The 18358-nt window shown below is 45.0% G+C and overlaps 1 protein-coding gene across 3 annotated transcripts in view; it reads right to left on the bottom strand.

Annotated features, from left to right (window-relative positions):
* The window catches only part of IL12RB2 (interleukin 12 receptor subunit beta 2), a 90406-nt gene that overhangs the window by 27797 nt on the left and 44251 nt on the right, over positions 1-18358 (bottom strand). For all 3 annotated transcript variants that reach the window (XM_075540012.1, XM_075540022.1, XM_075540024.1), the window contains exon 8: positions 10633-10852. In XM_075540012.1, coding sequence (XP_075396127.1) covers positions 10633-10852 — 220 coding nt within the window. The remainder of the gene's footprint in view (positions 1-10632; positions 10853-18358) is intronic.

Raw genomic sequence — 18358 nt, 5'->3', positions numbered from 1 at the left:
GAACCTGCTACGCCACCAGATTCTATGAGTCAGAATAGACTCGAGGGACGTGAGTTTGGGCTTTTGAGTTGGCCTCTCCCATAACATGTTAAAAGTATGAAAAGGAAGTCTTGTCCTCCTGCTTTCTAGGCACATTCTCTCTGTAATTGTAACGCAGATTTGTTTGTTGTTCTGGCAGACATGGGACATTCAGTATTCTTCGGTCACACTATAATTCAAATGGATCATTTCTTCTCTGGTATGACGTATTCATTATCCAGTTTTCACATGCATATATATGAGGCTATTGAAAATACCATGGCTGAGATCAGGTACCCTTTAGTCGTCCTCAAAGTGACATCGTTGCTCTTCAACACTTTAAAGAGGTCTTGTACAGCAGATGGAATCAATACACTACATCATTTGATTTCTTGACCGCTGCTTCCATAAGTGTTGATTGTGGATCCAAGCAAGATGAAATCATTTGATCTTTTCTCTATTTATCATGATGTTGTCTATTGGTGCAGTTGTGAGGATTTTTGTTTTATTTATACTGAGGGGTAATAATGATCGAAGGTTGCAGAAAGTGCTCAAGTTCTTTGCTTGCAGCAAGCAGATTCGCGTCATCAGCACACCACAAGTTGTCGATGAGTCTTCCTTCAATCCTGGTGCTGTGTTCTCCATCTAGTCCAGTTCTTTGGATGATTTGCTCAACATTCAGATTGAAAACGTATGGTGAAAGTCTACAACTCTGACACATTCCTGTCCTGATTTTAAACCAGGCAGCAACCCCTTATTCTGTTCAAATGACTCTTGGTCTGTGTACAGCTTCTGTGTGAGTGCAATGAAGTGTTTTGGAATTCCCATTTCTGACAATGGTATTCATAATTTGATATGATCCACACAGTTGAATCCCTTTGCCTAGTCCATAAAATACTAGTAAAAAATTTTTTCCTGGAATGAAGTGTCATTACTTTTTCATGAATTGAACCAATTTCCCCCCAACAACTTCTAAGTATCCCTCTAGTTTGTGACTCCTCCTCTATCACCCACCACGTTTCATACTCTCATAGCTCTGAGTCCTGGCTCTGCTTCTTCATCAGAAGGCACTGGCCATGGCATTGGGCTTGGGTGGGGATGGCTATTAGGATGGTAAAGTCTCTTTCTCTGTGGCTCTTCTTTTTTCAAAGTGGTATGAGTGTTCATGAACTTTCATTCTTCCATATAATTTTTAGAATCAGTTCATTAGTGTTCCCAAGTATTCCAACTGATATTAATTTAAATGAAATTAAACAAATGATTTAATTTAGGGAGAGTTGATAGTTTACTATGTTAAATTGCCCCACTAAAATGCTATTTGTTTGTTTGCATAATTATTCAGATCTCCACTTACACTTTTCTGTGGTGGTTAAAAAAGTCCTATTTAATATTTACTTCCACTCTTTGTAAGGTAAGCTCCTTAATTCCTAGTCACTTTATCTTCTTAGTTTTCTATCTAAATGGCATTTTATTTCCTGGTGTTAAAAAACAAAAAACTATTAATCTATGGATGTTGATTTTATTTCTGGTAAACCTGCTAGCTCCAATAATTTATTTCTTACATCGCCTTCTTAAATTTTCTCTGTAAGCAATCACACTGGCAGCAAACTAACGTATCCTCTCCAGCCAATCAGTACAGTAAACCTTTTACTTCCTTTTTTGGTTTTTAGCTTATTCCTAACTTTAAAGGGTATGTGCTTGCAATGCTTTCTTAATAAGAGGTTTGTTGTACGTGTGGGGGAGAACGTCTTCAAAAAGTTCTTTTCTATTGCTAGTTTTCAAAGATTTTGAAATTTTATGACATGCTATAGAACATTGCTAAATTCTTTCTATATCTGTTGCCTCTTTTAAGACGGCAGCCTTTTTATCCTTTTAAGTTTTAATATGATTACCTGCATTGCACAAATAGGGATTCGCTCTATTTAGTCATTCTACATGAAATGTTTTATGATTTGTTAGAATTTTTTATTTTACCTCCATTATAAAGAATTTGAATGATGTAGAATATGCCCGATAACGTTCAGGCGCTTTTCGCTCTATCTCTGTGTGATGCTCTTTATTTAACGAGCCGGTTACGAAGCTGAGGGTGGCCTGCGGGAGCAGTTTCCTCTCAAAGTTTTAAGGGGAGCTCAGGGCATCAGACATGGGGGTTCCTCCGCTTTCAACCAGCCCACCAAGTCTAGACGTGTAACGAACCTGAGCTTTATTTTATATTTTCTCCTATTCTAAATTTCAAAGCCAGTCTTTTAAAATGCATTAATTTTTTTGTTATTGTTCAAGGTATTTCATCTTTTTGAGTGCTTTTGGACAAATGTGCCCCCGACCTCACGTTCACTCATTCAGTCTTCAGACAAGCCCTGTCTGCGAGTTAATCTCTGGTGAAATTCTTTACTTCAACAGCACACTTCTCGGACGGAATCGACGTGGCTGCCTCTCGGCCCTTGGTCTCTGACATTGGGCAGGCCTTCTCCTTCTAAGGTTATGTGCTATGTTTATCCCAAACGCCTGTTTCCTGGGGTGCAGACTGTTCCGTGGGTTGCCTTTCTTTCTCAGGACTTGAGCTCCTAATTTTCTCCCTTGGGATCACATTTTATTTCCTTGGACTGATCGGCAACTTAAGCCTTTGTTTTATTTTGTGGCGGGAGGGGTGAAAGCTTAGCTGTGGCTCCTGTCCTCTGGTGAGGTTAGGGGAAGAAAGAGGACGAGTTTCCAGGGACTAAAATCCAAGGTATGGAGACTCTGAGCTGTCCCCAGGTGCCAGTGTGCATACCTAGCACCCCTGGAGCTCAGCAGTGCCTTTGTGAAGGGCAGTGACCAGGGGAGTGCCCACAACTGTTTTCTTTTCTGATTGCCAGGTCCGTGGGGTGGGTAGCAGGAGGAAATAGTAATACCTGCTCATAGTCACTCTGCTCTCAGGCCCCCTCGCCAGCTGAATTCCAGGGCTTCCTTGAAGTTTCTCTGCCCTGTTCCTTAGCTTCCAGCCACAGTAGCCACAGTCACTTTCCTGCCCATATAGTAGACACGGCTGGGCAATGATCAGCCCAGGACAATGCCAACAACAGGAAAAAGTTTCACTAGAAAGTGTTCCCTCAGTTCTCCAGGTACCGCAGCCAACAGCAACATTCCCCAAGACAGAGAGCCTCGGTCAGCCACCTCCCTCTCCTGCGTCATTATCAGGCAACAGCCTGTCACCACCTCGCCAGGATCTGGCATTTGCTAGCAGTGACTCTTGTTTAAGTCATTTGCATTGATATTTGATGTCCTGCTGACACCATGGGATTGTTTTTGGAAATCAGATTTCTCCATTCAGAAAATCTTTTTTGGGCCAGGTGATGTAAGAGCTCTGGTAGTGTAGTGGGTTACATACAAGTCAAAAGGTCAGCAGTTCAAACTACCAGCCTCTCCCCATGGGAGAAAGATGAGGCTGTCAACTCCCATAAAAATGTACAGCCCCATATGGAAGAAGCACACCAACCCGTGTGATCATAAGGTGTCTATGGGATCAGGTATCAGACATCAGAAGACCCAAAACAAACAACCATTTTGATGCAAACGAGGGGGGTCAGAATGGAGAGCCCATCTGTAGACAGTTGATCATCTCCTCACAGAAGGGTCACAAGGAAGGGACGAGCGAACCAGGGTGCAGTATAGCACTGACAAAATACACAACATTCCTCTAGTTCTTTAATGCTTCCTCCCCCATCCCCCCAATATCATGACCCCAGTTCTACGTTACAAATCTGGCTAGACCAGAGCATGTACACTGGTACAGATAAGATCTCTTGACACACAGAATCCAAGACAGATAAACCCCTCAGGACCAATACTGAGAGTAGGGAAACCATGCGTTGAAGAGGGAAGATGGGGGAAGAAGGAGGAAAAAGGGGGAACCAATAGCAATAATTGACGTACACCACCCCCCCACCACCCTGGCCCTGCAGGGAGACGAACAACAGAAACATGGGTGAAGGGAGACAGCGGATGGTGTAAAATATGAAAATAAAGATAATTTATAAATTATCAAGGGTTCATGAGAATGGGTGGGAGGAGAAAAAAGAGGAGCTGATGCCAAAGGCTCATGTAGAAAGAAAATGTATTGGAAATGCTGATGACAACATATGTACAAATGTGTTTGATGCAATTGATGTATGGATTGTTATAAGAGGTGTAAGAGCCCCAATAAAATGATTTATTAAAATAAAAATTTAAAAATGTATAGCCCTAGAAACCCAAAAGGAGAATTCTCCTCTGTCCTATGAGTTGGGATTGACCCATTTTAAGCCAGACGATGGGATAACATTGCCAAAGAGGTTTTCTAACCACTGCTCTAAGCAAGTCAACTTGGCCTTGCTCACAGCCTCAGCCTCTGAGTCACCACGTTTGCCAAGAACTGGTTGGAATTTCCTCCTCCGTGATGTTTGTCAGGACATGTTTTTTTCCTTCACAGCTTCGCTAACAAATCACCTTCTTCTTTTCACTTTGCCAAATGATTTCTTTTGCTTTTATCGCTCAGCTTGCCATTTCGATTTTCACTGAGAGCTCTGAGTAAGTGAAGCAGTTTGTAGGATATGTGAAAAAATGTGTCTACCTATGAAAGAGATAGGCTGTTAGTCCAGCCCAGTCCTGCCACTAACTGGATGTTCGATCTTGGCTCAGTTGTTTCACCTCAAGAGCCCCAGATGGACATTTGGTCAGGCCCCTGTTTATGATTGTGCTGGCTTCTAGCTCTTCTTATACTGCAAAAGTTCTTAATCATAGGCACAAGGTTTTTGAGATGTTAAAAGCTCTATTCTCTGACTAGTGAGTTTTATACTGACCCAACTTCCATCATAATCCAACAAAAGCATGCTTGTGTCTCTTGATACACAATGCCCTGGCAGCTGCCTTTCAGGATAAGTGTATCCCTGGTTACTAAAAATCAGCACCCATCGGTCTGTGGGGCATTATTTTTCTCTTTCTAGAAGGAAAGGCATAGATGAGGATAATGGGAGCATATATGAAAAGAGAGGGAGACAAATATGGATTTCTTCCAGTGGGTTGACCATGTGACTGTGCTGTAATTTTCTTGGCACAGATGAGTAGGTGCTTCCAGCATTGCACCAATCTGTTGAAACATTTCAATTGATGTTCAAATTCCTGGAGCACTGTTTTTCCAGCTTGGACCTCTTCTTTCAATACCACAGATTCTTTTAAATCATTTTATTGGGGGTTCTTCAGCTCTTACCACAATCCATACATCCATTGTGTCAAGCACAATTGTATGGCAAGCACATTGTATCAGCTCATTTTCCTCCTCAACCCTCCCTCCCTCATGAACCCTTGATAATTTACAAATTATTATTATTTTCATATTTTACACCAACCGCTGTCTCCCTTCACCCATGTTTCTGTTGTTTGTTCCTCTTCTCAAGGAAGGGGTTGGTGGTTTATACATCGATCATTGTGATCAGTTCCCCCTTCCTCCCCTTACCTTCCTCCTACCCTCATGGTGTCGCTACTCCCATTATTGTTCCTGAGGGGGTTATCTGTCCTGAATCCTGTGTGTCGGGAGCTCTTATCTGTACCAGTCTATGTGCTCTGGACTAGCCAGATTTGTAAGAATACCACTAATTCTTCATGATCTGCCCCCTTCTGAATATCGACCACTTCCTTTTGACACAGTGTATTCCTCCCATCCTTTTTTGATGGTGCTATTTTGCTCATATGCATGTCTTCCATGTGAGGAAGGCCCTCAATTAGATGGATCCATACAGTGGCTGCCACAATAGGATCAAACCTAACAAGGAGGCACAGGGCCAGGTTGGGAGGATGATGCATTGTGAGGACGGAGCAGAAGCAGGCTAGGCTTTGTGCTGTTGTACAAGGGGCCAATTTGAACCCTTCAATATTACAACTCTACTCTTGAGTTTGGTTTTTTTGCTTCAGACATTTGAATGTTTCATTATAATACTCGGTCTCCTTGAAGGAACCTTGGTGGCACCGTGGATCACTTGTTGGGCTGTTTACCGCAGAGGCTGCCGTTCAACCCTGCTGGCTGCCCCACAGGAGCGAGATGAGGCACTCTACTCCCAGCAGATCTACAGTCTCAGAACCTCAAAGGAGCAGTTCCACTGTGCCCCAGAGGGTCATGATGAACCCAGATCAACTCCCTGGAAATAGGGTCACTTTGGATTAGTTTTCTTGAGTTGTCTTTTGATGACGTTTTCTTTTTGGCTCTTCTGCTTCATCAATTTTTCATTTGCTTTAACTGCTGTTGTTAGGTGGCCTCCAGTTGGTCCCCACCCACAATGGCCCTTGCACAACAGAATGCAACACTGCCTGATCCTGCGCCATCCTCAAATTGTCCCTGTGCTTGAGCCCATTGATGCAGCCACGGTATCACTCCATCTCCTGGAGGGCCTTCCTCTTTTTCTCTGTCCCTCTATTTGATCAAACATCATGTCCATCTATGGAGACAGGTCTCTCCTGACATTTCCAAAGTATGCAAGACAATGTCTTACTATATCCTTGCCTCTAAGGAACACTCTGATTGTACTTCTTCCAAGACAGCTCCGTTGGTCCCTTTGGCAGTCCAGCATACTTCCACTATCCTTTGCCAGCACCATAATGCAAATGCCTCACTTTTTGAGCCTTCTTTACTCAAGGGCCAACTTTCACACACATATGAGTTGATTTACAATACCATGACTTGAGGCAGGCACACACTAGCCCTCAAAGTAACTTCCTTGCTTTTCAACACCCTAAAGAGTCTCATGTAGCATATGCCATTTGATCTCCTGACTGCTGCTTCCAGAAGCGTTGATTGTAGATCTAAGCAAGATGAAATTTTTGACAGCTTCAATCTTTTGTATGAAGTACTCTACATCTAAGAGCAAGTTTCAGAGCCTCTCTGACATCCAACTCTTACCATAAATCCAAAACAATCCACTGCCCTGGAGTGGGTTCTGATGCTCACAGTGACTCTATAGGCTAGGGAAGAACTGTCCCTTATGATTTCCCAGATTGTAATTGTATTTCTCCCATGGAGCAGCTGGTGGGTTTGAACCACTGACTCCATGGTTAACAGCCAGTGCCTAACCCACAGTATGACCGGTTGCTTGTTTATGTGTATTCTTGAACTTGACTATATAAGGAACTTCAAGATCTTGAATACACACACACACATACATCATATATACATATTGTATATATTTACACATATATTCTAATTTCCTTATGTAGTACATGCTGAACAAATTATTACTGAAGGAATAATGTAGTAGTGAACTGGGTAATAATGAATGTGGCATTTGAGAAGTTGTTACTAAGCAAGGTATCAGGAATGGGCCCATCAAATTCATGAAGTTTATATTTTCTATAATGGGATTTTACGAAGCAATATGTTCTGATAACAAAAGAAGCAATGCATCCCGATCATTTTTAAAGCATCGAGATGCTAACATTAGTATGATTTAAATTTTCTCCGGACTGCTCTTTGAAAAGTTAGATATACTGTACTCATTCACTTTAGGGACAAAAACTAAATATGTCATAGCAAACAGGAGAAAAAGTCACACCTAATCCCTTGATGCAAAGCTAACCTCCGTATTCTGTTAGATATTTGCTACTGTGCAAACTGTGTGCCACTTTAAATGTATAATCCAGTGGCACCATTCCATAGCCTCCTTCTATACATAGGGTAATGTATGCATTTTACCATATCAATCAAAACATAGGTGTCGCTAACATCTCTTTAGCATAAATTATGCTGTGGGATTAAGGCAGGGTGAGGGCGGTGAGTGAGGAGTTTAACCTGTCATATTACATTTGCATATCTCCCAGTGTTTCACTTTTTCAAAAATGTTTCACAAATATCTTGGTGCTTACATTTTGTTTTCAGCACTCATCTTCATATCTGTTGAATACCCACTCCTAGTGGTATAATTTCTTGGTCAAAAGGACACTTATATTTAGTGTGTTACCCATTGCCAAATCCCTTTCACATAGTTGACCAATTTGCACCCCCTACTTGCAATGAACCCTAAAAACCAAACCTGATGCCACTGAGTTGATGCCAACTCATCAGTGACCATATGGGGTTTCTGAGGCTGTAAATCTTTATAGGAACGGATTGATGGTGAGATTTGAACTACGGATCTTGCAAAACAAAGGGGAAAAAAAACCAAGAACATGACTTGAAGCAGGCCAGTTAAAATAAGGTTTATAAGGAGAAGGAGGCTTAAAAATGAACCCTGATAATTACTCCTTAGGCTTCATCTGTTTCCGTTCCTTTTGTATCTCTTTTTTGAGTTCCCTGTTCATACCTTCAGTTTACTTTTCTATTGAGATGCTATCTTTTTGAGAAAAATTGTTTATATATTTATATCTGTTTATATATATACATACATCTATATGAAGATATCAAACTTCTTTCTGCATTTTTCTTAAATTGCTGTCTGTGTCTTAAAGTTTTATTATTTTTTAACCATTATGGATAACTGTATGTGTTTCCTAGAAACACTTTTAATAGTCCATTGTCTCCTTCAAGGTTTCTGTCTTGGGTGCCTTCCCTATCTGAGGCAGAGATTGGCAGCTGCCTTGCAAATATCCTCTTGCCTTCTTGGACAGGGACTAGCCCTTCAAGAAGGAGCCCCTGGATGATGCAAATGCTGAATGTAGTGAGCTTAGCTGCTAGAAGTTCAAATATACTCAGAGGAAGAAAGGCCTGGCAATCCACTTGTAAAAAATTCAGCCACTGCAGAGCCTCTGGAGCACAGCTCGAGCTTGACCCTCTCAGGGCTGCGGTGGGTCAGACTCCACTCTACAGCAACTGGCTTTAGCGACACCTCTGCTGGAAGTAGCCTCCTGGGCCTCCTCAGTAAGGAGGTGAGGGCTGTGTATGGGGGGAAGACTCTTCTTTCTCCCTTCTTCTTCCTGGCTGCCTAGACTCTACTTAGAGGCGGAAAGAGCAGTTTGGGAGAGGAAATAGAGAGACTGGAACTGAGGCTCCCAATGCTGTCATGAAGCTGCCACACCAGCCCCAGGCTGCCTATAGCTGGACTTCTTCAACATAGAAGAATAAAGGACCCATAAATAAATAAGAGCATTAATTCATACACCAGCCAAGGTCATACCAATAAAACCCAACCAAAATCTCTGCCGATGAGTCGATGCTGACTCATAGCAACCCCCTATCGGTTTCTGAGACTGTAACTGTTGACAGGAGTAGAAAGCCCCATCTTTCTCCCATGGAGCTGCTGGTGGTTGTTTAGAACTACCAACCATGTGCAACACGTAACTACTGCACCACCAGGGCGCTAAGAGAAACCTTATACCATTACTTACAACCTTATAGCAATCTCACCTGTATTTTCTCCTAGTAATTTTCATCTCCTACATTATTTATAAGGGAAGCCTGGTGGTGCAGTAGCTATGCATTGGGCTGCTAACTGCAAGGTCAACAGTTCAAAACCACCAGTAGCTCTAAGAGAGAAAGACAGGACTTTCTATCTACTCCTATAAGGACTCTCAGACACTCACAGGGGCAGTTCTACCCTGTCCTATTGGGTCATTATAAGTTGGAATGGACTCAATGGCAGTGGATTTTGTTTGGCTTTGACACAGTATTACATATATAGGCATGAAAAAACATAGAATCAAGATTCAACCATTCATGAACAACACTAATAATTTGATAGAAATTTCTTCAAACTGATGATACTGGGTCTACATGTCAATAAAATTAGACTGAATTTGAAAGAAGACTCTAATTAGTTTCATTCCATGGTGGAATGTTTTTAAGAGTTAGGTTATGAATCTTGACATACAATTGCTTGTCATACAGATCTTAAGAAACAGCCCTCCTATCCACTTTCTGGGCTAATCGTGGATTTTTACCCTGAGAAGTAAATTATCAGAGGGCGTGAGTTTGCCTAAACATAATGTGTGATTCTATGTTTAGTTGGGAATTTAAAAATATAGGTAATTGAATACATGCCCATGTCTATGTAATTAAGGGAGACAGTACAGTGGAATTCTACTACAACTTCATCATTATTGGCTTTAACATTTATCTTAACTACAAGTGTAAAATGTTTTGTTTTGTTTTTCCTAGAACTGGATGATACATGTGAGGGGGCTTCAAATAGCTCATGGAAAAATCCCATTATCTTCTCATTTCATTTTTTCATGAACATTTGGAAGCCCCTTCATATTATTCCTGCTTTTATCAGCATTAACCCCGTTGTCAAGTTGGCTGACTCATAATTATCAGGCCAATGCTTCATCTGTTGCACCACTAGAGTGTCTTCTATCAACATTAGTCAGATTTAAATGTTTAATTTACTGTAGCTGCTATTTACTTAATTAGCATTTATTAAGCACCTACTATGTACTAGTTTTTGTATTTAATCTCACAGCAAGACAAGAACTATCATCCTTCTTTTAGAAAGGCGAAAACCTAAACTCAAAAGTGTGAATTCATTTGCCCAAGACACAAAGAGTGTGTGGAAAAGACAGCCTCTGAAAGCTATTGACTCCCAAGGCTCAACTCTGGTGCCAGGCCCTGGGCTGGTCCTGCAGGAGATAAGAGATGGTGTATCCCCAAGGCACTACTGAAGAGAAGTTGGCACTTACCTGGCCCGCACAGGTTCGTTATGTTAATCCGAGTAGGCAGGGAACTGCCTTTTGAGTTGACAGCAGACACAGTCATAGCCCATCTCTCAGTTCTAGGAATGACCCAGGTCCAGGAGTTCTGTTTTGTGGTGTTCTGTAGTGTGGCCTTCCCACCTGCCACTTCCTGTAAGGTCACCTGATAGTGGAGGATTTTTCCTCTTGCCTCTGATACACTTAGATTCTGTAACAGAAGACATCACTTACTATTTGCTCTCCAGATATTCAGCGTCCAGACCCACCCCACCCCCCCAACTCACACCCGCCACACACACACCTGAGTCACCTTTTCCTTTATCCTCTACCACATACTTTCTTTGAGGCATGTTGTCCTTTAGAAATGAAAGCAGTTCACATTCTCTCAATACAATTCTTCAAAGAGGTTTTCCTCTCTTGCCTCAAAATGAACTGGAGAGGAGCCAATCGGATCACATCCAATGGAGCACCTGTGACATCTGAACTCACCAGGTCTGAGTTGGAGTTCCTGCTGTACCAGTCACCCGCTGAGTGGCCCAAGGAAAGGTGCTCATCCCTTCCAAGTCTCCATTTCTAAAGCAGAGGAACATGTGTGCACATATGCACACACACTAGAACTTTTTAATACAGATAACACCAGACTGCTTAAGAAATCAAAACCAACATCTTCAAGAGCTAAATTGGTAAGATCCACATGCAGTGACTTGGATTAGCCATCTGCACTAGGAAACTCAGATACTGTTTATAAATGTATGACTAACAAGTTTTATAACTACAAAAACTTCAGTGGGGATTGTCTGGGAGCCATCCCAGGAAGTAAGCTGAAAATTAATTATTGGTATTGTCACCCAGTTTGGGCAAGGACCATGGGAAACCCAAGCATGGCAAATGGAGAATTCTCAGCATCGTGGAGACAAGGCGTTGACAATTTCCATGCATGCCTCTTGGCAAGCTTCTCTCTTCCACGGGAAAGGGTCCGCAGCTGTCGCTGTTAAGAAGCGCACCTTATCATCAGCACATGCCCCCTTTCCTGGTTCCCTGCTTATCAAACACCCTTCTAATGATTTGGCTTTCTAAGCAATGTATCTGTCAGAAGAGGCTGGGCTCATATGCACATCTGGTCCACTTAAGATTGTTTTTTTGTTTTTTTACTTAAAGTGTGTGTAGTAGCCTTCTGATTACAGTTTGGCCGCAGAAACAATTAGTATCCCGGGAGAGAATGTTCCGGTCTGCTGACTCAAGCTTTCTGGTTGGCCCAACAGCTGCATTTCTCACTGTAAATTATACCACATCCAGCTTCTTACATTTCAGCTGCTGGTATCTTAATTAAGGTGGGTTCTATCTCAAGTGTCCTTGTGTAGGACCACCAGGCCCAAGACTGGATCTTCAGCCACCGGCACTGCACTGAGGGGAATCCCACATTACAGGTGGAGGGTTTCCCTCACTGGAAGTTATCCTGTGTTCCGCCAGAGAACCAACAGCGGGAGCATTTCAAACCTATGTCGCAGTTGATCTCTTACATCATCGTGTGGATTAAAATAAGCAAGTGATTTTTAAACTGTGATGTTCTAAACTGTTATTAGAAAACAACAAGGTGACATTTAGTCAACAGTTGACTTGGAATGTTATCCCATCCGTTATCTCTCACCTCATCCCTTGTACCTGTCTTCTCTGGAGGCCCAGAGTTAGCACTGCTTGCTTGCTTGCTAGCTTGCTCGCTCATTCACTCACTGCCAAGGAGTCCATTCAGATTCATAGAGACAGAGTAAGACTGCCCCTGTGGGTTTCCAAGACTGTATCTTTACAGGATCCCACGTGATGGTCTCCAATAGATCGCTGAGCTCACACATGCAATTGAGTTCAATTGCACTCAAACAGTTAAGGAGACGACTAATTAAAAAGTAAAACAAAATGCTTTGCAAATCATCTTTTATCACTTCCCTCTTGCTGTCTTTTGTAGATAACCCCAACACAACTCCTCCCACATGATCTCATTCAAATTGTTGCTAAACTGTTGAAAGAAGGGGGAAATATCAAGTTGTCTTGGGTTCAATGCATTGGAACAGTGGCTGCTGGGGCAAAGTGGCCCAGTGGCACTAAGGTAGTGCACCGAGGGATGGAGCTGAAAGATGAGGGGAGGCTCCCAGAGCGGTGAAGCCTCAGACCAAGAGCCTCACAACTGCATGTCCCCGCAAAGCCCATGTTTTAGAGCAGAGATATCAGGGTGATGTGTGTGCGCGTGTGTGGGGAGGGTGCTAAGTAAATAGAGTAGACTGCAATATGCTGTGTAAGGTGCTACGCTCAAGTGTCAGGTATTTGGAAACAAGCCTGACCAGTCTAACAGGGTCCACTTAGAGAAAAACAGGTATTTAGTCAGCTGAGCAATACTATAATCAGCATAATGAGTTTGGCCCTGATGGAATGAAATAGCGTCACAGAACCAACCGAACAGGAATTGAGTGTAAGGATTAACAAATTAATTCAACGCGGCATCTTATACACGGGAAACAAAGGCCCCGCGAGGTGAGGTTATGTGCTCATAGAGGAGCTAAGAGTCGAGCAGAGGGCTTCTGACTGGCAGGTCTCTGCCAAGGTGTCTGTTGTTGTCAGCTGCTGTCAAGTTGACCTCACACAGTGGGGCCAAGGGCGGCCCAGTCCAGCCTTCTCCGCCATCCCTCACGGATCGCTCCGGGCGTCTACAGCTTTCTCACTGGCTGCGTGTGAATTGCGAAGCGTTTCTCCCTCTTCTGGGTTAGTCTGCAAGCTTCAGCCGGCCTGTGCAGCACCGCAGTATTGCTCCTCTGAACTACAAGCCCGAGACAACCCAATATGGCCTCCCCGGCTCACAGCAGGAATCCCAGCCACCCGGCTCGCCGAAAGCTGCAAAGCAGCTTCTCTAATTGTGAGGTGGTGACGCGTCTGATGCGGCGCATCAGCACCTGGCAGGAGTGGAGCAATTTGAGGAGGGTGGGGACGGGACGCAGGCTTCTTTTCTTCCAGAGGCAGCAGGCCCTGAGTCACAGGGAGACACACGGGGAGCCCCGCACCAGACGCCACGCGCGAGCTGATTCTCCCCAGATAGGCGTTCATCCGGTATGTGGGCGGGAAGCTAACGTTTGCTGCACGCCACGCGTACCAGGAGCTGAGTGTCCGAGCCAGCCCGCACAGCGCCTCGTCTGATGAGCCAGACATTAAGAAGCCCTTCGCTCGGACCGGAAGGAAGTGGCGTGAGGGGCCTGGCGCGCCCCCTGGTGGCGCCCCGAGCGCGCGCGTGCGCAGAGCCACCACGTGCCGCGCTGCCCGTGCATTTCTCCGTCGTGCTTCCGGCGGGTCTGGGCCGCGTTCGGGCCGCGGGTTGCTCAGTGCGCTCAACAGGAAACGCGGTGCTCGGGCCTCCAGCCTTCCGCCTTACTCCTGCTTCTCCTCGTGGGAAATGACCTTTCTGACTGGCTTGTGCAGGACGCAAACAGCTCCCTCAGTAGGCCCAGTGTGGGCGTCCTGCCGCCCGCAGAGGCCCCTGGCACCCACGTTTAAGAATGCCCGCCATCTGCTTTCTCCCGAAATGAAGAACACCGTAACGGAGGGCAAGTGTTTCTGTGCCGCGGTGAATCCTGCCGTGGGTGGGCTTGGCAACCCGACAAATAAACGTAGCAACACGGCAACAACCAACACAACCGCTGCATTTCCATTATCTTGTTGTTTTTCCTTCTAAATTTCCGCGGATGCCAATAATGAGACGGTTCACGAAAGCTGGGGGCGTTTGAGCTTTTTTTATTAGGCACGGTTTTGCCTGTGAGGACGTCTTGTGTTGGCTCCTTTGCGGATTGGAGCGTGGCTGATGGACAGCTCTCGGCGGAGTTGCCAGACGAACCCCGGAAGAAAAGGCTGGTAATCCACTTCGGAGAATCCGCCAATGAAAACCCTGGGGATCTCAACGCGCCTATCGGCCCCACGGAGTCCGGAGAGGTGAAGGACCAGGACAGCGTTTGTTCTGCTGAGCACGGGACATGGCCGCGGCCCAAGACCATTTCAGAACCGTGACTACCTTCGGCAGCTCCAGTCTAAAGTGAAGGAACGACTCACCCGGAAATGGTTTTTTAAAAAAATCACTGCGTTGAATATGGATTGATCTTTCCACTAACTTGCAGGTTTCTCTTTACACCCTCGATGTCATACACTAGTATGTATATACACATATATATACACACATTATATATACATTACATATATATTTCATGCACTCGTATTGCCATCAAATCAATTAGGACGCCTAGGGACCCCGCAGTGTTCCCAAGGCTGTCGATTGTTTCATGAGCAGAGAGCCTCCTCTTCCGCCTACAAACAGCTCGTGGGTTTGAGGCTAACACTGACCCGAGAGCCCCGGCAGAAAAGAAGGAATGAACAGACGAGCGACTGCAGCTTGATTTGTGCATCGGGCATTTCTCATCCGGACCTGTAGCCTCAACCATCATTGCAGGAAGTTTGGGATTTGCCATGATCGAACCAGTAAGAGGACTCCAAAGTAGCCAGCAGAAAAAAGATTGGAACGGTTCATGTGCCGTTAAGGAGACCTCATGGTGAGGCGGTTCTGTGTTGAGCTGCTAAGCGAAAGGCCATGCTTCAAGCCCGTGCGAGAAGAGATACGGTCTCTGCTTGTTCGAATAGTGCTGGCCGTGGAAACCCAGGGCAGTTCGGCCGTTTCCTGTTAGCTCACGCTGAGTGCAATCAATGCGGTGGCAATGAGTTGTTTGTTGGCTTGCTTTTAGTGGGACATTGACCAGCTCAGCTTAGCTTTTCCAGGCCATACTTACATCTTCAGGGTGATTTTCTTTTTAAAGGCTGCACGCTGTTTCCACTAGAGGAAAAGGGGAAGCACGTATTGAATTGCTTAGAGGCCAGGGAAGCAGCACGGAAGGGGGCGGTAGCAGGCGTTGGAGGAGGGGCCCCCAACCACAAAAGGGTCACAATGCAGGGCTGTTGGCCAGACCACAGCATGTTCTGCAGGAGAAGGGTTACTCTGTTACTGCATTTGTTGTTTTCCACCGAGCATGGGTGTTTTTGTTTTATTTCGTACGTTTGGTTGCCTGTTTTGGCTCAACACAGAACATTTTTGTTGTTGCTGCTGTTTTCCTTTTAAAAATAGCCATGCACCAAAATAACAGGATGTGTTTGAGGAAACAGCTTTTAGAGGAGGCAATCAGGTGTTGGGAAATTGAGTCACTACATGGGCAGCATCATCAAAGCAGAGGAGTCGATCATTTGTGACACACACACACATCACATAAACCTGCACACACTCAAACATACCTTCATACACATATCAACCCCCACACCTTCACACTGACGGATTCACTCACACCCGTGTGCGCAAGTACATACAGACATATACCCCTTCCACAAGTTTACAGGAGCGTACTCATGCTCACACACACTTGCATACTCACTGTCACTTATATGCACTCACACAATTCACACACACAGACACACACCCCTCACACACTACATACATGCATACTCAGCTCACACACAGAAGCTGCACCCACCATGCCCATCGAGCTCTCCTGCAATGTAAACACCCTGTAAAAGTGAGAGGGCTCCTCACGTTTCCCCAGGCCCAGGAGAAGGGTCCTCTGGCTTTGTTCACAGGCTCCCTGAGCTGACCATAGGGCTTCCCTTGGGGCCAACACCTTCCCTCCCTGCAGTGGCTGGTGTCCCCTCACTCGTTCCTTTCCCCCTATTGCTCAAAGAAAGATAAAGTCAACAACGGGACAAAAGCCATCGCACACACATCTTTTCTGCCTTTCCTCCATGAGGTGTGACGGGCTCCGCCACAAAACACCCGTTCTAACCTGAAGCCTGACATTTCAATGAGCCCCTATGTAGCTGCACCCCACCCATACCCCACAAGCCTGTGGAGAGTGGCAGGTGGGAGTGGGAAGGGGGGCTGCAGCCCAGGAAACTCCCACCAGCAACCACCATCGTACCTGAAATCCCCTCACGTGAAATCACTTCATGTGTCTAGACCCTAGTTTCGTATCTGTGGCGAGAAGGCAGAACTTTCACACTAGCCTTTTCTTATTCTGGGCTCCCAAGCAGGCCTGCTTACCTCGGTAAGTCAGGGCAGTGTTCTTGCTCCTACCCCTGGTGAGTGGCCTGTTTGGGATCACTGAAAAGTCCCACATTTGGCAGCGCAGGACTCCGTTTCATAATGGCCCTGCAGAACTTAGGACTGGCCAGTGTTTCTTAAAGAGATCGGCTGGTGAACCACGGCACGTTGTTTTGTTTTTGCATCAAAGGTTTTAAAGTTGTCCTATTATGATGACTACCTGGAGCCAGGTTGTAGACGCTGTTAGCATTTATGAGTTTGGTTTCTTATATGGCCCCAGTTCTACTCCAAAACATCTTTCTTGGGCCTATCATCATTTTGGCTGCCCAAAACAACAACACAAATGCTTTTTAAATAAGAAGAAATGTGCAACCCCAGCCGGGGTCATGTACAAAATAGGATCTTACTGTTGTGGAAAGTTCCGTCAGAGACATCTGTCTGTCCTAGGAGCATAAGGAAGCAAGGTGGGCTATAGTTAGTCTCATGTTGTCATGTTGACATGGCATTCCAATGACGAAAATGTTGCCTTTCCCTGTGCCATGCCTATGATCGCTGTAGACTGAGACAAGGGTAATCCTGGAGAGCAGTGAGCTGAAGCCAACGCAGCCGCCATTGAGTAGACGGCCCCTGAGGGTGGCCTCGTGTGTTACAGAGTACAGCTAAGCCCCAAAGGGCCTCCACGGATGTGACCTTCCAGAAGCATCGCATCAAGCCCATCATCTGAGGTGTATCTGGATGGGGTTAGCGCACCAACCTTCCAGTTAGTAGTCGAGTACTTAAAGCCACCCAGGGGAGCCAGACTGAGCCAGAGAGCAGGGTTTGCATGTGTGTGTTTGCTCAGTGTTAGCAGTGGCTCGCACATAATAAGGGACCCCTGGTAGTTCAGGGGGAAAGAGACAAGTTTTCTACTTCCATGGAGAGATAGTCTCAAAACCCTGCAGGACCACTTCTACGCTGTCCTGTTGGGATCAGTTGGAATTGGCTTGATGGTGGTGCTTTATTTATTTATTCACTTGTTTATTTTTTGCGTTTTGGTGGTGTGATGGATTGTACATTGGGCTGCTAACCATAACGTCAGGAGTTTGAACCCACTATGTCCTTTAGGGGGGGAAAGACAAGACTGTCTACTCCTGTAAAGGACATCCTAGGGAAAAATCCTCAGGAATTATAGAAGAGCTAAGAACTGGAGTGGACTCTATAATACTCAAAGTTCTACTCTTTGCTATGGGCTCCCCGTGAGTTGGAATGGACTGATAGCAGTGGGCTTGGTTTTAGCAAATACATACTTTGATATCATACTGTCTCAGAGTGATCGTGCCTTTTATAAACTCTGTTACAGTGAGAAGCTTCACCAGGTGTGGAGTTCGGTTTCCAAAACTCGGAGAACACTTCGAGATATATTAGACATCGAATTTTATGTTGGTGGCCCTGGTGATTTTCTATATGGGTGTCCTCTGAGTTACTGGCCCCAGGTGGTCTAGTCCACTGGGCAGAGCCTGGTCCCATCACCTTCACTCAACTCAGAGAAACCCTTGAGCAGAGACGAGTGGAAGACGACTAAACCAGCCTATCTTTCAGATCCCTGTGGAGGACATTTCCAGGGGAAGG

Source organism: Tenrec ecaudatus, chromosome 1, assembly GCF_050624435.1.
Source record: "Tenrec ecaudatus isolate mTenEca1 chromosome 1, mTenEca1.hap1, whole genome shotgun sequence".
Taxonomy (NCBI): Eukaryota; Metazoa; Chordata; class Mammalia; order Afrosoricida; family Tenrecidae; genus Tenrec; species Tenrec ecaudatus.
Note: the sequence above shows the minus strand (reverse complement) of the source record. Positions and strands in the feature narration are given on the sequence as shown.